At 34.1% G+C, this 16,943-nt stretch overlaps 1 protein-coding gene across 1 annotated transcript in view; it reads right to left on the bottom strand.

Moving 5' to 3' along the window:
• TRHDE (thyrotropin releasing hormone degrading enzyme) overlaps positions 1–16,943 on the bottom strand; it is a 427,626-nt gene that overhangs the window by 122,594 nt on the left and 288,089 nt on the right. The window contains exon 7 of the mRNA XM_037846765.1: positions 12,851–12,916. Within this exon, the coding sequence (XP_037702693.1) occupies positions 12,851–12,916 (66 nt within the window). The remainder of the gene's footprint in view (positions 1–12,850; positions 12,917–16,943) is intronic.

Genomic DNA, 16,943 nt, shown 5'->3' on the forward strand with positions numbered 1-16,943 from the left:
TATGGTTGTTTGCAGTGCCATTCTGATTGTTTTTTTTAATGTTATGTTTTTACCCTACATTTACCTTTAGAAGTGGTTTGCTTTGGATAAAGGAGCATTCAGATATTTCTCTAGGATCAAAATGACATTTTGCATGTTTATAAATCTATTTCTCAACCTAATGAATGTTAATTTTGTAAAAATCAGTATACTTTTATAGTTATTAAATACAGAAAAAAATCAGAAAAATTTAACTCAAAACAACCTGCAAGTACACAAACGACTTTTGTTTGTTTCTTTTCAATTATAGACAATGACAAATTTTCACACCAATTTTATTTTCAGGTATCTCTTACATAGTAATTACAGATCACACCATCAATGCTTCAACATACATCACCAGAGATGCAATATTGCCGCTGCTGGATTTGTACTACATTCCAGAACAACCTGACAGGGTCCCACACCTATCAGTGAAATAGTATAAATGTAATCATCTATAGGGGCGTTCTGGGGTACTAAAATATCCCCACCTCTCACTTTTGCTACTGGACTGATATATTACCAAGACATAAAATGAATCTATTGGTAAAACTGAAGCTGGTGAATTGCTTTTTCTGAATGTCCTGATAAAGGTCTTTGGCCATTACAAGCTCACAAAATTGATAAATTATATCCTGGCTGGTAAAAATACAGTGCCTGTTCTAAATCAAGGTGCCCAATGACTGTAAGCCATGTCCACAGAGTTCTCCTCCGCACCACTGTTCTCGCTCAGCCTCCAGTGCTGGAAACTAGTTGAGAAGAAAATGTAATTTAAATGAGAAAGAACTGGTGTGTATATTCAGCAAACCTAAATAAGAATTATGGCTGACCCTTACCAGCCATGCAATCATAGGTAAGATATCTATTTTCTCTAAACCGAATTTATTGTACTAAAAAACATAGATAAGGTAATTCTTAACTTGTAAAGGATGTACAAAGAAAATGACATAAACAAATAAAGCACTTAGAAAAATGTCTACCACCTACACAAAAAAAGAAGTATTTGCAATTTTAAGAGCAAGCTCAAGGGAGAAAAAATGTCTAGAATCAACATCTTCTCCAGTCCAAGAGAAGTCAAAATGTTTTAGGTGTCCAATGAGAGGAAATTATATGCACTAAACAGAAAGATAAAAGTGCCTGGAGGAAAAAAATAAATATGACAAGCAGGAAAACAATTGAGACCAAAGCTTCTTTACACTTTAGGAAATCTTCCTTTAAAGTCTTGGAAAGGAAAAAGGCTTGTAGGGTCCTCAAGGTGTTGGATCTAGCACCCTGTTTGAACATAAAGCTCCACTGAGATGACAAGACCACTGGTGGGGGGGTGGGGTTCAGGGAATGGAAGGATCTAATTAGGTTCTTCAATAAATTTAGGTTCAGCGGATACTAACCTTCAGTTGACCAGAATGGCTTAGACGAGACATACCAAACACACAACATGCACTATTTCTACTTCTCTCCCATTCATTCTTCAGCCCAGCCTCTGAAACCAATGAGTCTGCACATCAGTGTGGATGAGATCAGAGGGCTCTTCCTCACAGGGTCTGGACTGAAAAACCTCCCTGGAACTTTCTCACATTAATGGGCATGACCTTAGGGGAATCCAATAAGGACAGATTAAATTTCCCTTATGCTCAGAGGCATGAGGGAACTCTTTGATTCAATGTTAAAATCATTCATACTGTGCTAACATACTATTTACTCTAATTATTATTAATGGCAGGTGTTTGTCTATCAGATCCTTTCTGCTTTCACTTCCTTGATTATCCAGCTTATATTTAATAGTTCATCTTATTAATCAGTTCCTGGCAAAATGCTTCATCTTTGCAGCTCTGTCCTTCAGTATTTATCTCCTCCAGTGTTTGTCTTCTTCCGTTATTTGTCTTCTCCACACTCATGAAGCTCAGCATCACAGGAGAAAATCATGCAATGAGCAGATTAGTTTCATTATAAATTCATAATCACCCAAACTCAAGTAAACACTCAATATTGCCAGAAAGTTGTGCTTTCCTACTCTTCTCAATCCTGCGCAAACTTCTCCACTTCCCACCATTAACTCACTTGTCTCAAACAACAATGAAATAAAGAGACTCTATCAAATCTCCAAATTTACTGGAAGTATCTCTCCTATTCAATACCAGTCTTTCACCCTCTCAAGAATTGAACTACCAGTTATCGCTTACTGCATTATCAACCCTTCTCTCCTAACTTTATCTCTACCAGACAAAAGGTAGTACAAGTGATTCCCACCTCTAAAAATGAAACAGAAAAGCCTTCCTTGAACCCTTATCTCCCTCCAGCTATTGACCCAATTTTTCTGATTTCCTTCCATGGAAAATTTACTTAAATAGTACTCTCTATATACTATCTCTACATCCATGTTCTCTATTCACTCTTGAACCCCTTTTGCTAAAACCAATCACATCATAGACTGCCAAAAGGAACACTGTTTAGTCTTTATCCCACACCACCTCTCAACTGCATTTAACCTTGTTGTCCACTGTTGTATTCTTGAAACACACTTTTCTCTTGGCCTCAGTGACCCCTCACACTTGGTATTCTGCCTGCCTCTCCAGCTATTTCAACTCAATTTCCTTCCTTGACCCTTCCTCCTCTCTTAACCTCCAACTGTTACAGGCCTTCAGGCCTAGTTCCCAAACCTTTAAGCCAGAAACCTGAGAATCATTTTTGATTCCCTTGCTTCTCACTCCTCACTCTTCATCCAATCTCTCCCTAGGCCAGATTAATTCTAGCTTCAAAAAACATTTTGAATCCATCCAGATCGCTGTATGCCCTACTAACACACCAGCTAAGTCTCCATCATCTCTCACCAGAATAATAAAATACCTTCCTGATTTTATAATCCAGTTCCTCTCTTGGTATGCTGTCCTACCCAATCTCAATGTATTATTTCAAGTAGCCAGATAACTCTTTTAAATGTAAATAAAACCATGTCACATCCAGCTTTAAACCTTTTAATACCAATCTGCTAAACTTGGAATAAAATCCAACCTTCTCAGCAGTCTACTTGTTTCCTGCCCATCTCTCCCAATCAGCTCTTGTCCTTAATACTCTATTCATCCACACCAGTCTCTTTCTTTACCTTGAACACGTTCAATTCTTTCTTTTCTCAGCCCATCGCACAAGCTCTTTTCTCTTCTTGAAAAGATCACACACACACACTCACACTCAACTCTTTCTCATCCTTCAGATCTCAGCATATATGCCATCTCCTCATCTCCTGAGCACCCCATCTGATGTTGCCCTCCCCAATCCATTATCCTCTCTCACAGAATCCTATTTCATTCCTCATAGAACCTACTACATTGAATAAATATATAGCTACTTGCTTTTTTCCTAGTTATTTTACATCTCCCTTACCATATTATATGAATCATGAGAAATGAGGCCATATCTGCTGTGTACAGCATGCACTAGATACTCAGCACTCATCACGGTGTCTGACATAGAGTATGTGCATAATAAGTATGTGTGGAATAAATAAATGACTCAAAATGCCTGATGGGTTGACAATGTGCCTGTAGACATAGATATACAACTAAGCAAAGCTTCTGATGCAGGAAGATAAATCATAATTTTTGTTTGTTAGGCACAAAGTATTAAAAGGTAATTTTAACAGTTAAATGTATTCTTGTCCTTCAATGGAAAAAAATCATAATTTAAATAATCGTAGGTAGAGGTCTGGAGTAAAAGAGAGAAGGTGAATATAGGAGACTGATTCTAAGCAGAAATCAAATCATTATAAAAAATGGATACCACCATTTCTTTGTGTGTCATGTGGACATGGAGTTCTTTCTTCCATAAAAAAGCATTAAAAATACAGAGATAATGGGAGGAAGCCATAGACTAAAATGGGGTTATGAAAGTATTTGATCATTTTGTAAGGCAGGCTCCAAATACATAATTTAGCGTAGGACTTTGTAGCACTCCTTTTAAGCCAATGATTTATAACATTTGGTTTTTCATAACAATAATTTTGACATTTTAGATATCACAGGGAAAAAAATTTTGTAGTAAGTACATTATGGTTCATTATTTTTATTATACAGCATTATACAAAGTTCATAAAAAGAGAATAAAACCCAAATTTTTAAAGGGCAAAATACATGGGTAAATATTTCATTAAACAGTAAATGAAAGGAATGACATGCAAAGGAAATTATATGGAAAAAAACCTTATTTGTGATAAAAATATACACACTAAAATAGCAATGTGATGACTTTTACTTACTAAATTAGTAAAAATATGATTTTGAAATGAAATAAGACACAGTGCTGTTTGCTTAATGTATAACAAAAAAAGAACTTTCAAATATACTGCTAGCATTACACTCTAGTCTAAAATTATGGAAATGCTTCCAGTAATGTATGAGCAGAGATAATCCAAAATAAAAGGGAATATCTACAATTTGAAGATTATTAGTGTGCTGTTTACTTAATGAGAATTGGAAAGCAATGTAGATGTTCACAAATGGGAAAATCTAAATATATTATGGTGCACCTATATCATCTTAGTAATTTTAAACTATGTCTTGGAATTATCAAAAAATGATGAAATATGAACAATGAGGAAAAAATTTTCTCAACTTAAGAGCTTTATTTTTAAGTGTCAATACTTGTAACATTGCCAAATATGTAGTTCTAGGCTATTACATGCACTTTTTGAGAAAAAAGAACATAAAATAAGAGGACCAATAAATTAAAAAAGGAAAACTGCTGATGCAGGAACTAAACAAGTTAGAGAAAAATGCCTCCAAGGCAATTTTATTATACTTCTGAACTAGCAATCTAACACCATGGTAGTATCTACAAAGAGTAAGAGAAATTCCTTGATGGGTGTATCCAAGTGCGTGCATATTTGTGTATTGCCAGGCATTTACACACATGCTAGCACACACATATAGTTATATCAACCCATCAACTAAATGAGTTACTAATTTCAAATACATTTGAAATAAAGTGATCAAAAATATCATTTTATTATCAACTCCATTAGCTAAAATATATTTCTTGTTGCCTTAACTGATAAAAGATAAAAATAAGTATAGATTTATATGGCCACCCATGAGCAGGGCAAGTGCCTGTGGTATGACCAAATAAAAATATTTATATTTAACAATAAGGACTTTCTAGTTAATGCTATATAGCCTCAGTGGTCAGTTATCAACATGCCCTTCAGAGGTAAAATGATAAAGAGTAAATTGTTGGTCTGTATATAAACAAATTAATTGAAACTGATGAATAAAGACTTTTTTTTTCCTGATTCAGAAACAGGAATATCTATGGTTATTTAATTTTTAAGCATTTGTTTTTTATTAGAGATAGACTTCTTTATTCTCAAATTTAGGATTTCTTTTCTTAAATAATTTTTTTCTTTGTAACATGCTTGTTAATTTTAGCTCTGTAGTTAAGTCTTTAATAAATTAAATGCTAATTACGTCAAATCCAAATGACAAGAAACCAGGAATGATGACATCATTATCACATGGTATTGAGAGACAATACCAAATTATGATCAAGTATTAACCATTGCCCCTCTCAGATGTCTAAAACTGCACAGAATTTTAAGTGAAACATGAGACATTTGATCAAAAACTGCCTATGGTCATTCATTTTAGATTACGTATGAGTCAGTTACCATCTGGATGAAAACACAATACCGTCTTTTCAGAAAGGAAATTAACTTTGACACATTGTCTCTGTTCCTCTGTTATTTTCTGACTTTTCTTTTATCAGAAAACCTACATGCAAGGGAGCAACACACTCTCTCACAAACGTAAGCCCGCAGTAATCAAATAAAAATTCTGCATACACATGTTAACATATAACACCTCATTGGAACACAAGTTATTGAGTATGTTTTTGCTACTAATAATCCCTATGGCTTTGTGCCTATCATTACCTTCAGGCTATTAGAATTTTATGAGCACAAACCAATAATAATGATATTTCCCTTTTGCTTTTTATCCACACCTCATTGCCTTACATTGATTTGCATAAGCAATTTCCACCCTGATAATTGGAGCCAAACATCTTGTTGTAAGTTACCTTATGGAAAAGAGCAGTTAAATACTAATCAAGAGAAATCCTTCTTTATTCAACCATATTTTAGATGATGCTGAATTACCCTCACTGGTTGAGTAGAAAGATGACTCAAATTTCTGACATGGATTTCAGAGTATGACTTTCCATCAAGCTTAATAATTGTCTTTCTTCATAATTTCAATTCCCTGATGTTGACTCATAACAACTTGAAGAATGGTACCACTAGGTCCAAATCATTAAAACAATATTGTTTTGTTTGAAAAGAAAAAGCAATAGTACTAGATACTAATTGTTTTTTTAATAGCTACTGAGCCAATCAATGTTTTCTGAGGATTTCTTAATTATAGCTTTTCTCTTTTATTACCAGAAAAATTGGAGAAAAAGAAAAAGATGTAATTAGGGAGATCAAAACAAGTAAAAATAAAATAAGACTGTTCCAAATCATATAAAGAATCATTTACCTGAATTACTTGTTTTAAAAGTAAACCTATAGTTCTTACATACAGGATCAGGATTTGAGCCATAGGAACTAATCCAAATAAAAACAAGCCAAAATATGGAGACCATATTTATATTTCATCCAGAAGCATTGATACATAAGAGTGAAAGTTAATATATAAACAACAAGGAACCTAGGAAATGAAAGAAGCAAGAATTGCCAAGAGATGTTTGGGGTGGACAGTTTTTATTGGAAGGGAAATTTAGAGGAAGTGAATATGAATAGGGCAAGAAAGAGTTCAGGGGGACACTTAAAACCACCAATAACTTGTAGCAAGATAGAAAAAAATAAAGAGGACAAAACTGAAGTGTATTTATGATTCAGTTACCACACAGGAAAGGAAAATGAATAACGTAGGGCACTGAAGGTTGTCCAAATGGAGAAGAAAGAAATGAGGTTAAACTGCATATACTCCACCTCAGTGCCCCACCAGTGAGCACTCTGCTCATGCTTGTGGCTTTATCATGAGAAAACTACGTTCAAATAGTGTAAAAACCAAACAGATGTGGAGCCTCCAAATGATCTTTCTAGTTTCTTCTAGAGGATGACCTAGGAAGGAGTTTGGAGATGCTAATGCCACAGACAAAAATAAGGTCATAAAGGGTAGACATTACAATGTATATAAAAAGTCTAACTTGAGCCTATATGCAAGAGACAGTCGGGTTACTGCTTACCTGCCTATTGCATTTCTCTATGACTCTATGTTCTTACAAGGCATGTGTCATGCAATTGTTTTCTCAGTCATCATTACTCGCTGGATTCTCTGCTAGGCAGAAATCCTAAACTGGGAAAACACGTAAACCCACTTTCCAAATGTCCTATGTACAGTTGGTCTTAAACTAAAACCAATTTAGCCAAATCATGTCTTAGATTCTTCTCTCTGCACTTACCATGTCCTAAGAGGAGTGGTCCACCTGGGGGGAGGGGAGTAGAATGAGGTATCAACAGTTGAGATCATGCAAAAAAAAGTCTTCAATTCTTAAATTAATCCAAAATCAAAACATTTTTCCAACAGTGATTTCTCCTGTCTTTCTTCTTTAACTCCTTATTTTGGAAGACCAGCAACTTTAGAAATTTAAAAATTTTAGACACATTATAGATACTGATTTACCCTAGTATAACTAGCCCAACTCATTCAAAGAGGAGACTAAAGATTACACCAGAGGCATTGCCATGTAGTTACCTAGTGAGTGAAATATGGTCATTGTTGGTTGGATTTTCCTAATTTCTGCCATTATAATTCCTTACAAAATTATTGAAATAAGTCAGTCTGCTCTAACTGGAGAATTATCACATGGTCTTACCACAAATATTACAGTAAGCAATAATAAAAGAGAAAATATAAAAAAAAACCTCTGAATTTTAATATGACAACCTACAAAAATAATATAAATAATATTTAAACAATAGAACAAATCAATGCATAGATTAAGTGTGTCAGATAGTGTGTTGGCAATCACTATTCCCACCACCTTCTATACTCATTTGTGCAGTTCATGGGCTGGAACCCTGGAAGCTATATTTCCAAGATTCCCTGGTTTGCTGGGTTCCAGTTAAAGTTCTGCCAAATGGGAAGCATGTATAAGAGACATGCAAGAGCTAATGAAGCAGAAGCCTTCATTCCCCAGGCAGCAGCAAGTGGGCAGGTACTCTTTGGCAAAGCACAGAGGTCAGGTACTGCCAGTGACTTCCAGATGTACTGCAGGCTGCTAAGAATATGGGTGTTAGTTCCTTGTGATACATGAATTTCTCGATTTTCTGAAGGCTAGCAGTGGCTTCCCTGACCTTCACTCCCCTAACCCACCCAACGGTTTTATAGAATTCATATTCCCCATATTAAATCCCTTCCTGTTTGAAATATCTAGAATGGTTTTGGATTTGCTACTATATTACATACCAGGAATGATTACAGGAAATAGAACCTCAAAGATGGGAATCTAAGGTTGTTCAGCTACCTTGATTACACTTGAAGGATGGGATATCGTTGACAGCAGGTAATAGGACCCTGGTAGTCTACGGTTTTCAGGATCAAACAGATTCTCAAATTATCATCTACAGTTCCCTAAATTGAAGAAAGAAATTTGGAGAAACAAGTGACCGTTTCATTAGAATATTATGGTGGAAAAGAGAATTACAAAGTCTGTGAGGTGGACGGGCTATTTTTGACTGGACTAGAGAGATTACAGAAAGAAAACGGTCCAGCTCAGTGCTTTAAATTCTCAAGTTAAGGCATGAGCAGGGAACAAGAAATCTTCTATGAGTATGTTCAAAAAATCAACTAACTCCTATACGTTTAGAACCAATGTAGTTGAAAACCAAACTATAGTTCAGGTTTCTGAGGGGCAAAACTACAACTCCAGTTGACTTAATGGCTTCATTAGTCATCTAGTGAATGTTAGAGTACTGATTGGGAAAGTGTGGGCACTGAGATTGGAAACAGGAGACTTAAAAGTCTAAATTCCACTGAACATTCCTTAGCATCAAAAATAGCTCTTCTTCTTGTCTATGGTAAAGTAAGTTTTCCATTGCTTGAATCCACTATAATGACACTCATCAAAGTTGATGCTGTATCTTTCCAAGACCAGCTTCCAATGCCATCAGATCCAGAAGTAAAGCTGATTCCAGCAGATTTAAGGAACGCAGGTAGAAAGTTTGATCTCAGAAAAGACTGCATATACACTGATAATCACCAAGAAATTTTCAAAAAGTACTGAGAAAATATCACCTAAGATTACTGTAGCTTAATCACAAAAATGTAGAGTAGACAGAGGGAAACATGAAAGTGAACAGGTAACTAAAAAAGGAAATATAAACTGTTTCCTAATACTGGTAGAAACATATTACCAGCAAAAACTCTGGAACACTAAATGATGTTCTGGTTTGGCTACAGTTATAGTACTATATACATTAGAAGTCTACAGTCTTAATTTTCAAATGCTTAAGCAGATTCAAGAAGAAGAAACACACATTCTTGTACATCTGGTTTACAAATTTTCCCATAAAACTAAAAACAATGGTCCCACATTAAAGAGGTCAACTCCAACTTGTCTAAATAGTTTATTGCATTAAATCTTAGATTCAGAGAATACAAAAGGTGGAAAGAATTTTAGAGATTATCTAGTCCAACCTTTGATTTTATATCTGCAAGCCCAGGTCAAGAGAGGTGTACTGACTTGTAGTAAGCCCACCATTAATTAGAGCTAGAAGCAAGGCTCATTTTGTTTTATCCTGCTCATTCCATTGCCACATACTTTCCAAAATATGCCTGCTGTTATTTTGGAAAATGGATTATATAAACAGCAGCTATATAGAATTTGCAAACATGAAAAAAGATTTACTTGTTTATGAAAAAATAGTTTTAAAAATGTATTATTTACAAGTGGCTTTCATAACCCAACAACAGAAGGGCTCAACTTTTGTTTGCCCCAAGTTTTGCTTTCAGTCAAACATCAAAGTGGAAGCTAAAATGTTAATAGTATCCAGGGCTAATTCTTACATTTGTATATACTATTTATTTACAAAAATGTTTTGAGACAATTTAATATTTTTTTTAAAAAAGGTATGTAAAACTGAACAATTTAAGCATCAAACAAAATTCAAGAAATAAGGAGGACCAGATTAAATTATATCCAAAGTCTAGACCAAGGAAAGTTGTAATTACCCGATATCAAACTGTTTTCTGGACTTTTTAATAGCTAATAAAATGGATTATAGGGCTACTGAGAACAAAACTCTTCTCAAAAAGTCACTATTCTCTTCCTATTGGGGAATAAATACATACAGGACTTGGGGCTTAAAACATATTTTCCCATAAAAAATACTATAAAATGTAGAAAAATTAAACTGAATCTGTATTTAGATATCTTACAATTTAAATATGAACATACGAACTGACCCAGAAACTTATTACCTTTCTATATACTAATTTTATTTTCTTTTAATATATCTATTTGTGGTTTTGTTTGTAAAAAAATATGTCCTGCACCCAAAAGAGCTTAAAATGGGCACTAAGGTTACACACAATTGCAAAAGAACACAAATTTTAAGTAGATAAATAAAGAGGAAATCACCATTAAAACAGTGTACCTATGGAAAGTAAAAGAGACAAAAAGAAAAGAGAGGAAAGAAAAGAGTGGAAAGGGTAGGGAAATTTTAAAAAGGAAAAACAAATATGAAACACAAACTATTTGAAATTTGGAAGTGTCTACATTTGCAAATCTACTCCTGCATCTGTTTGCTAATAATGAGTTTCCATCTGTCAATATAGATATAGCCATAGTTAATCTGAAAACAATTAATAGGTTTTTCAGCAGAGGTAAGCACTGGCATGCTGGATTAGGTGTTCCAACAACTTGTAAATTAAGACTCCCCAGAGTCTTGTGGAAGGGAAGCATATTAATATCAACTCTGTGACCACTCAGCACCATGACAGAAAGTGTCTGTTCAGGGGGTCATCTCCAAAATGCATCCCATACATCTTCACACACAAGAGATGATAATTTATCACCTAGACATAGGGATCTACTGTAAACTAATCCGAAGTGCTGATGATACACTAAATCAGTTTGAATGATGAGTGTAAATAAAGCTGCAAGTGAAGTACTGAAGAATACAGATCTATTTGATCAATGAGATGTTGCAAGGCAAATGAAATGCAGTGTTGACAAACATAGAGCCCCATAGTTGAAAATTAACCAAATCAAATATCAGAGGATAAAAGCACACATGAACACAAGCTTCAAATGAAAGTTTAATATAAAGGGAGTCAGAAGGTATACTCTGTTTCAGATAAAATCGAACAGACAGGGTCACTGGGAAAGGATGTATTAAAGTTGATGTATTTTACATCCCACAGAAAGCAGGACAGGCTAAAGAAAAATGTTGCATAACAGTAATACTTCCCAAATAATATAATTATTCAATCTGCCAAGCAAAGCCATACACAGAGATGAGGAAAAACAATAAAAACTGTACATAGAAAATGAGCACACATCAACTTGCTACCAGGAAATCAAATTCAATTTGCATTGCCCTTATGAAATTTTAGATATTTTCTGGAACTGTCATGCTACAATTTCAATGGGGAAAACCGGAGGAGGAGGGATAAGGGCATTCCTCTAGACAGTTGATGTTCATAGAGGGCATTCCTTGAGAAAAAAAGATTTTCCCAACTTTGTGATCAAAAAACAGCCTTTAGCACATGGCAAAATAGGTCCTATGGATGAAGTTATTCTGAAGGTAGAAATAGCTGATTAAAGTAAATTTCATCCCCTGCTGGAATAAATCTGTAAAATATTTTGTAAGGGAAATTATTCATTAAGAAGTTTTCATTTTTTTCTTTGTTGTGTCAAGTCTATCTGGCTTTATCATAGTATATTTAACTCTTGCTTTGTGCTTTATCTTTTGGCTTATTTTGGGTAAAGGTACAATTATACTACTAAAATATGACCTGATCCCAGATGTAGTTTATTTAAATTTCAAAATGAAAAGCTTACTAAAAAGAGATAAGATTGATTGCTCTCTCTGTCTTAGCATAATTGTATTTCAGGTGAACATCAATTTACTTTAAAGGACACTTCTAAGTAGCAGAATGCATCATAAATAATTCATCAATCACAGCTGCTAGAAACATGATTTGCTCCAGCAGATTTCAATGGAATAAAAATCCTATTTTCCCATATTTGTGCTTGCTTTTAAAGAATTTAAGAATCCCCCTTTTCTATGAATTCCCTTCCAGATTCCATATTTCATACACTAAATGAAGTATAATAAACTGCTTCTTTTTCTTCTTTTTTATAAACATTGTATCTGCTAATTGGATAAAAGCATATAAATATCTCTGGAAAAAATAATCAATGTACATCAATAGTTACACAATATAAAGGGTACATATCTGAAAAATAACCATTTTCTTAAATATATAATTCTACTGAGGTTAATATAATTTTTTTCACCTTACATAAATTTAAATGGATGAAAAGGCACGTAAGATTTCTTAAAAATCTTACATAAATTATTTAAGATCTCATATATTTGAAGATTAGTATATTACATCACTATATTAATGCAAATTAAACAGACTCTACACTGCCTAACAGTTAAAGTTTGTTTGGTGATAGAACATGGTGTCTGTAACTTTCATATATCATACTGAAATCTTAAAGATTTCCATCACATTAAGCAATTAAGTATTAACAATTTTCCAAACTTTGAAAAATCTTTAAAATAAATATATTGATAAGAAAAAACAGAAAGCATGTTACTTACTTGCAAACCTCTCTGAAATACTGAATGGCCCATAAAATTAGCCAGCATTCGAATTAAGGCAGCACCCTGTAGGAAATAATATTTAAAGAGAAGAAAAGAATTTCAAGCTAGTAACATCTTCCAAAATGTTACTCTATCAATCAAAAATAGTCTGCTTCATTCATGGTATTTTATTCTAGAAAACACAGCTAAGATACAAAAGAATCATGAAAACATCCCACTTACATGTAACTATTGCATTTTTGTTTTGTAGGTCTAAAATTTTGTGGATCTAAAGCCTACACTTGTAGAAGTCTTCTGTATAGAATATTTCAAGACAATAATAAGCTATAATTCAAGGGAAATAAACATTTTACCAAGCACTCAATATGATGATGCTAATAAAAGATGGTTTTTGTACTTACAAACTCATAATCTAGTAAGAGAAGGATGGATATTCATGTTAATAAATAATCATATTAAAACAAAGCTTTGGCAAAATAGCTACTTACCTGCATTCTTAGTTTAACAAAGACCAATTTAGTTGTAGGAGTGGAGAGTAAAGAGTACTTGTTAAAAACTTTGACTCGGCACTCAGACTGCTTGGGTTCAAATCCTGGCTCTACCACCTACTCATTGTGTGGTAGATTGAATTATAGACCCTGAAATAGATGCTATTCTTAATCTTAATCCACATTCCTGTGAATGTGAACCCATTGTAAATAGAACTTGTTGGAGATGTGATTTTTGTTAGAGTGTGGCCCAAATGAATGAGGGCTGGTCTCAATTCAGATTACTGGAGTCCTTCGAAAGAAAAGTGGGAAGTCATAGAAGCAGAAAATCAGCAGGAACCCTTAAGAGAAAGGAAAGGGTATTGCTATGAGATGGGAAAGCCAAGGAGCCCCAAGGATTGCCGGCAGCCAGCACCAGAATACTAGTCTTTGGGGAGAAAACATGGTCTTGCCAATGCCTTGATTCGGACTTCTGGCCTCTGAAACCTTGGGCCAATAAATTCCTTTTCTGTAAACCAACCACTGCATGGTATTTGTGATAGCAGGTTGGGTAAACTAAGATATCATGTTTTCATCATTTAACAGCTTGCTCCTCAATTGTCAAGTGTAGGTAACAATAGTCCCTGTTTCATATGGTTGTTCTGAAGATTAAATGCATTAGACTACGTGAAGTGCTTCAGAGTTTGAAAAAACAGTATGCCCTATAAGAGTGCTAGGCATCAATATTACATCAAGCTGGCTAATTATTTTAACTACCTGTCTATTTCTTTTAGAAGTTGGATTTAGCTATAAGCATCCATATGCAAATAAAACATATGATCAATAAAAATATTTACAGCAAGAGAAAAATACTAATTTAAGAGTCTATCTAACCTTGAGAACCATTATTATAATATTAAAGAATAATATAAATGCAAAAAAGTAAACATGCAGTCAATATGAAGTATTCCAAGTAAAGATGGTTAGACCCAAGTTATCACAAACAGCAAAAAAGTCAAGAGAAAAGGTAAACAATTAAATTGGTTATAGCATTTAAATTTCAAGAATCAAAAAAATATTTAAAGTAGACCACTATCAAATCATTCTAACACATAACCCATTTTATTGTCTTTATGGAACTCACTGCTCTGTGCAATTATCTTGTTTACGTATCTGCTTATTTTCTGTTTTCCCCTCCCAGAACATAAATTCCATAATGGCAGAGACATGTCTGTCTTTTTTGACTATAATACTCCTAATGTGTAGAACACTGCCCGGCATATAGCAAGTGCTCAATCAATATTTGCCACATCAACAAATGAAAGAGTGAATGCAAATGTGGACAAACTGTCACTTTAAAATTATAATACTGATACATGAAGACCAAGTATGATTCAGAATATACAAAAAATTGGGGTAGAAAGATGATGGTTATGATATAATGATAGTAATGATGCAAAAGCTTATCTCTATTTTATAAACATTTCTCAAATTAAAAATCCCAATAAATTAATACTATTATAAAAAGGAAAGTCTCAAGAAAGATACAATAATGGAGTCAGTATTATGTCCTAGTGACTTGATAAGAAAAATATAAATGAGCCTTCAAGAAAACAGTTCATTCCACAATAGGGTGTTTTAACTGTGGAGCAGTGGGTTTAAATATAAATGACAGCTTGGTTCTAGGGGGAAAAAAAATCCCTTGTGGTTACATATCCCATGTCACATCTTCCAATAACTCATTTCTTACCACATGTCCCTTTTTACAGTATAATCAGAACTACATATAGGTCCAATCAGCATGGGACAGGTCTGCTGCACAATGTCCAGAAAATGCGAGAATGAATACCACCACACCCCCGCTGCCTTTTTTTAAACCAGAAATGTTTCCTGTGATTTTTGGGATTTTAATACTCAAGCTCCATGAATCACCATTAAAGAAATGTCTCAAAAAATTTCAATCCCCACCAAAATTGCTCCCCAACTTTGTATTTTATTCACCTATCAATAAACGATAAGCTGGACAAACCAGAGTTTTATGCCTTTTTTTTGATATTTTGTATTCCCATATCATCTACCCTTTTCTCTTTCTTTTGCTTCTTCCTCCGTATTTTCTGCACACTTATGTAAATCCATAAAAGATAAGCATTTATGATTCAATCTGGGGACCTGGTTAAAATTCCCTTTAGAACTTATCAGCTCTGTTCCTTGAATTTCCTTGACAAGCTCTCCTGTATACTTTTCCCAATCTAATCTACCTACCCCAAGGGTGTAAACTGTCAGCTCTGCATCAAAACTAACCCTCACCACCTGGGGAGTAGAGTCTTAGAATCTCAAGCAGTTAACTCAAACTTTCCTTCAGAATAGAATAGCCTCTTCAGATGATTTAAGTGTTTCCCTAAAGGTAATGATGAGTTGGTCTCTTGTTGGGCTATAAAACCTATCAATTTAGCTTGATCTAATGACAAAAGAATCCTTTCTAATCATAAAGAATGTACACCTTTTCCTGTCTCAGTGAAGCTAAAGCAGTGTGCTAATAGGAAATAAAACCTAGAATCATAATCAGTATTTTAAAAGTTACTATCACTACTCCTAGTGATAGGGAGTTAATTAAATTTTAGAACACGTTTATTGCCAACTAGAACATTCTGTATTCTATGTAGTATGCACTCTTCTATATTTAATGTAAACTTTTCCTTCCAACGATAAATTTTAAGGATCCCTTTTTCCAGAAATTCCGAGCCAGGTGGGTTCTCCAACTGTCATCATTCAGACACCAACACCAGTCACCTACTATGCCTGGATTATGAGAAAGATCTCATCTCTTAATAAAGATATAACTGATGGTAAACCTATTTTAAAAACATTGAATCCTCTTTCATCAAGTCTTTAAAGTATCTGTTCACCAAGCAAACAGTATTTACAAAATTGTAACTTATACTTACTTGCCATGCAAAATTCCAGCCCCAGTAGAAAAGCTGGACATTTAAGCAGCCTAACTAGGCTTATTTCCCTGCTTATTTATGGGAATTAAATACACTATTTATGCAAGGTTTTTGAATTTTAGAGACTAGCTTAAGAAATCCCACCACTATGTTTCCTAAATATCAGTTGGGAAATGGCTATCCATTTTAATGTTACATAAAGAATATTCCATAAAAATATGCTTATAAACATACTTGTCATTTATTAATTTTTACATTTGAAAAAATCATTTTTCACATAAGTCCTCATATAAAATTTCTTTCATTTCTCCGTTGTAATAATTTGTATGCATTTCAGTCTTGGAGACAAACATCTCCTGAGAAGGTCCTGTGAACTCATGACTTGTTACCTTCCATGCCTGGCTCAGAGGAGGGGCTGAGGGAAAGAGAAATTACCTGTACACATAGCGACTACTTTGTAGTCTTGAAGACTTGCTACTCAGCCAGAATTTATAGGTATTTCTTCATTGATAAGTGTAAGTAATATCACTCTTGAAAAGAGAGAGATCTCTAATTTATTCCTTCAACATATGTTTATTGAGTAAGGTGGTATGTTCTGTATCCTGTAGAATATAAGTAGGAAGGCCACAAGTCTCTGTCCTCAGGGATCTCAAAACCTTATGAGAGAGATGAGAAGAT

The sequence above is a fragment of the Choloepus didactylus genome, chromosome 8 (genome assembly GCF_015220235.1).
Source record: "Choloepus didactylus isolate mChoDid1 chromosome 8, mChoDid1.pri, whole genome shotgun sequence".
NCBI lineage: Eukaryota > Metazoa > Chordata > Mammalia > Pilosa > Megalonychidae > Choloepus > Choloepus didactylus.